Below are 4902 nucleotides of genomic sequence, written 5' to 3' on the forward strand. Positions count from 1 at the left end.
GAAGTCAATTCAGGAGGGAAGAGAATGTGTACATATGAATGAATGCATGTGTGCATATGTGTATATTCATATGTGTATGTGTGGGGTGTGTGTGAGAGAGTATGTGTACACACACGTAATTTTCACACACTGCACATATGTAGAAAAAATGATCGGCGATGAAACATGAAACAAAATAGAATCGTTTTATTCTCTTAGCTCAGGATTTAGAGCTTAGCTTAGATTTGAGCTGTATCTGAATCCAGGCTCTGCCACCTGCCAGCTGTGCCTATGACCAAGTCAGTTAACTGCTCTGAGACAGGTTTCCTCATCTATAAAATGGCAATTTTTATTATACAAGGTTCTCATGGGGATTAAAAGAGATAACGCATGGGCTATACATGTTATTAACCATCAACAGATTTCCAGAAGAGAAATTTTAACCAAAATTTTCTAACTTCCTTTCCTCTTTCTGAGACTCTGTGTTGTGTGAAGAGAAAGCACAAGAAGGCAATGGAACTCAGAGAAGAAGGTCCAAGGAGGAGGAGGCTGTGGGGAAATAGCATTAACTTCACTCTACTTGTCTGCACTGGAATAATCCCCTAGGAACCAACCAGGAACTCGCCCATCAGTCAACAGACAAAGGCAGCTAAAACATGATCTCCTAACTCCACTGTCCTACCTGCCACCAACCACTTGCTATGGAGTCAGAGATAGGAGGCCACTTACTGGGAATGCAGTCGAGGATTGGCCACAGAGGGCCTCCAGCATCGCTTGTCAGGATGTTTTATAAGCTAAAAATGCTGTGCCACTTCACATGCTTATTTAATCTGATGTTTACAATTATCCTGAGAAAAAGGATCACTAAAGCATCCGAGTTGCCCAGAGTCATGACGTGGAAGGACTGAATCACGATTTGAACCTAGTTCTTCCCATTACTACATGGCTTCCTCCTCAATACCAGAGCTGCTTCCAACCTGATGGTGGACGCTGCTGGTACCTTGCCCTATTCGCCCCAGCTCACCTGAGTGCACCAGCAGCTGCATCAGAGGGTTGTCAGCCCGCTGTCAGCTGTGTCAGGTACTTATGTTTCTCGTGTCCTTTGAGGGTTTTCTTGTGACCACAGGAGCTTGCAAGGAACACAACCTGGAAAGGTAGGGGAAGGGAATTTAATGTCCCCGAGGATCTCCTGGGGCAATGCTCAGCCCACTGGGGCTGGACAGGAGCACTTACATGTCAGCCTCTGGCATGTTGCAAGTTGTTTCCAGGGGTGTCCCCAGCACGAGCGAGCCTCAGGTGTTCACAGTGTAATAACCCACCCCTAAAACATGTCCTTTATCCGCTCTTGCCCCTTCCTGTCTCACCTTCCCCACTTCCTCACCTGTGTTTCCCCGAACACCTCCTGTGTAAAGAACCTGCCCTAAATCTTTATCTCGAGGTCTACTTTCGGAGGAACCCAAACTGAGACAAATTCTAAAATCCACATGGTTGCTGCTACTGTTGCTATTGTTTCTAATTACACTACATTCTCCCTAAAAAAAGTAATAATGACCATGGGCTGCTGATCAGTCAGAACCTGATTAACCTTTTTAGGCTTGAAAAAAAGTAAAGATAGTGTTTCCCACAAAGCAACAAGTTATTCCTCCTATTTCACGAAGTATCCTTCTTGCCAGCAGCTGCTCTGATTTCAAAGCAGGATGATGAAGGCTTTGAAGGCGCTCTGTTAATGCAGTTTCAGATCCAGCTTGGGTCTTCTAGCTATTAAGCAATGGACTTTAGGGTATATACCAAAAGCAGGACGTTATTTCTCGACATAAGAAAACAACTGAATTCGTAATGTTAAAAAAATCTGTAAGTATGATCAAAGTATTTATATTACGGAGAACAGGAGCAATCGTCTCAACATTCATTATAGATTTATCAACTCTGCACACACTTTAGGAAGATTTTGAGAGATTTCAATACAATATCTAAAAATGATCAACCATTTTATTTTTCGCAAAAAGAGATTCTCGGTTTCTGGTAGTCATCTGTAACTATAGACTGAAAATGTTTAGATTTTAAAACACATATGTGTAAACGTCTCACACTAAGATGAGCGGTAACACAACCCACTGCAGTGTGATGGCTCTGTATCTGTGGTTTGTCCCGTCCAGAGGTGCCAGACTCGCAAGTCACATGTAATAAGTTCACATAACATGTTCTGTTTTATAGACACTAACCATTTATTTAACAAAATGGAAATTTCTAATATCTAGCATTTTTCTACATTTAAAATTTCAGGGAAAACAGACTTGTGTTCTACAGTATATAATGATTACAAAAGAGTTCATTATCAGCTTAGAATGGTTAAAACACTTTCTCTACTGATTAGGACTCCACATCCTTCAGTGAAGTGAGGTGACATTTTTCTTGTGGAAAAACTCGGTGTTTCTTGTCGGAGATGTATTACCAGCACAACCTTTCCTTCACTCAGACCTGTCCATTTGAGGATTTCTTTTACCAATGAAACAGGTGGGAGTCCATTTCACTCTTTTGATTCCCAAGTCAGGTATAAATCCTTTTAACTTAGGCAAGAATTCAAATGTATATAAACCGAAGGGCGGAGGTTGCTTTTTCCATCCTCCTTACTCACATGATGCTCTGGGAAGTCAGGTTTTCTTGGTGGTTTTGCTCCCGTGCTGATCACTGTGCATGGAGCTATTATTAGTGCAAATGTGCAGAAGACGTTTTGAATAACGTCTAGCACCCACAGGAAAGAACAGACCCCCCCAGATTTGAATTTTGCTCTTGCAAACTCTGAAAGCCAACAATCACTTGTGCCTTGCAGAATCTGGGGGCTCTCTTCCCAGATGCAAAGTACATTTTCCAGGTTTCTCCAGAGCAAAGGCAGGGTGGACGCCCTCCTTAAACCTGTGCCTGATGATGAAGAGCAGCTGCCCAGTCTCCGCGTTTATAAACAGGAGCCTCTGGGTGGTGTGGTCCAGCAGGATGCCCACTCTGGCGGGACGCTCTGTCACGTGGACATCACTCACAATGCCACTGTAGAAAAATGTGTATCTGAAATGGAATGGAGTGGGAATTGAAAACTTTGGAAATCTTGAAGGACCATGATAAAGAAAATCACTTGGAGATGACCGATTCTGCAGTTATTCACCTCAATTCACAATAATGAGCTGCAATAACATTGTCCCAGATATTTTAACCAGATCCCTCCTAGATGCTAAAATGCATAGCTCTACCCAACAGACGAGCATTTTTAATAATTTTGCTCCTTCTACATTAGGAGGCAGTCCTAGAATAACCAACATATGCCTCCCTTGTGATTTTTCTCAACATTTTAATTCTTTCCCAGCTGCCCACATGTTTTAACTACCGCATTCATGGTGTGTCATTCTTTTGAATAAAACTCCTTTGAGGCTGCCACGTACTTTAAAAAGTACCACAGGCTTGCCTTCCATAAAATGTATTAATTTTACCATTAAAAAAATTTGTAAGTAACTTACATAAGGGCCTTTATGAAGTTTAAGAAATACTTCATTATTTTTGCCCAGCTTCATCCTTTGTACACTCCCGCTGCCCCAAAGCAACTGTCCTTTTCATCTTCTCAGTGTTCTCTGCAGCCTTACAGCCAAAGAGGGTTGCCTTTGATTTCTTTCTTCAATTCAAATAAATTCAGTTCAATGTGTGTTCACTGGGCATATCTGTGTGTCCTGCACGTGGCTAGACCTCTGCACCTCTGGGGAATATGCAAGACCACACACAGTACACTGTCCTTGCCCGCAGGGAACCCATACTCTACTGAGCAGGAAGGAAAATTGTTGATGACTTGAACTTGGGCTGGGGCTGAGACTCCAGCTTAGGGCACAGAATGGTAAAATGTTTCCTAGCACATTTAATGGACCCGGTTTAGCTGTGAAAGGAAAGGTTCAAGGCCAGGCTGGGAAGGAGAAATTGCCAAGCAGAAGTTAAGTGGCTCTGCGCAAAAAAGTACCACCAGATGGGAGTTTTCTCCTGGCAATCTTAGAAACAGAGGGTGGGGCCCTGAAAGCGGGAGAAGAGAAGAAATGAGAAATGGAAGAGAAGAGAAGAGAGGAGGGACTTGTGTGTGGATATGATAGGTCTGAGGGTGGGGGTGACGCTGGGGTCGTAGAACCTGGGTGACTCTGGTGTGGCTGAGAAGGGCAAGGACCATGAAGACCTGTGACATCTCTCTTAAAGGCCCAGAAGCTTGAGTGAAGGAATATTTAGGAAACAGCAAGTTAGCAACTTCCTCGCAGAATGAAGCTCATGTGAAAGGGCAGAGAGGTTCATGGGCGGGGAAGGTGAGCAAGACTTCCACGATGGTAAAGGACCTTTTCACATTAGCTAATGTGAAATACGGCGGAACACTAGGAAGTTTTAGAACCTGCAAGGCACACAGAGGCTGCAGGTGGCAGTGATGGGGAGCAGCAGTGTGGGCTGGGGCTCTTACAGAAGGGGCTTGGGGAGCAGATGGGCTCACACTCAGCCAGAGAAAAATGGTCAGGACTGGATGGGGGGGAGAACGTGACTGAAGCTGTGGGGGCAGCAAAGCGATGATGAGGTGGCAGAATAAACCTGTCTGTCATGAAGACATCACCATCTGCTTGACAGGTTAGGAGGGGACATGTGAATGACCCTGAGGATGTCACCCAGATAGGTAAGTCAGAGGCCGGGCTCTAGACCTTCCCTGTCCAATAGGAGCCACTAAGGCACATACGCTCACAAATTAAAATTAAGTAAAATTCAAAATTCAGTTCGTCAGTCCTACTTAACACATTTCGAGTGCTCAATAGCCATATGTGACACCATTTTTCTATTTCTGCAGAATCTGTGATTGCACAGCACTGGTCCAGAGGGTTCTGAATGCCCATCTAAGTCACTTCCCTATCCTGCTTGGAA

General features: G+C 44.0%; 1 protein-coding gene across 1 annotated transcript in view; it reads right to left on the minus strand.

Moving 5' to 3' along the window:
- Positions 1-1992: 1992 nt before the first annotated feature.
- Positions 1993-4902, minus strand: part of CMYA5 (cardiomyopathy associated 5) — a 94336-nt gene continuing 91426 nt past the window's right edge. The window contains exon 13 of the mRNA XM_057740393.1: positions 1993-3039. Within this exon, the coding sequence (XP_057596376.1) occupies positions 2793-3039 (247 nt within the window). The 3' untranslated portion in view covers positions 1993-2792. The remainder of the gene's footprint in view (positions 3040-4902) is intronic.

This window comes from Hippopotamus amphibius, chromosome 1, assembly GCF_030028045.1.
Source record: "Hippopotamus amphibius kiboko isolate mHipAmp2 chromosome 1, mHipAmp2.hap2, whole genome shotgun sequence".
NCBI lineage: Eukaryota > Metazoa > Chordata > Mammalia > Artiodactyla > Hippopotamidae > Hippopotamus > Hippopotamus amphibius.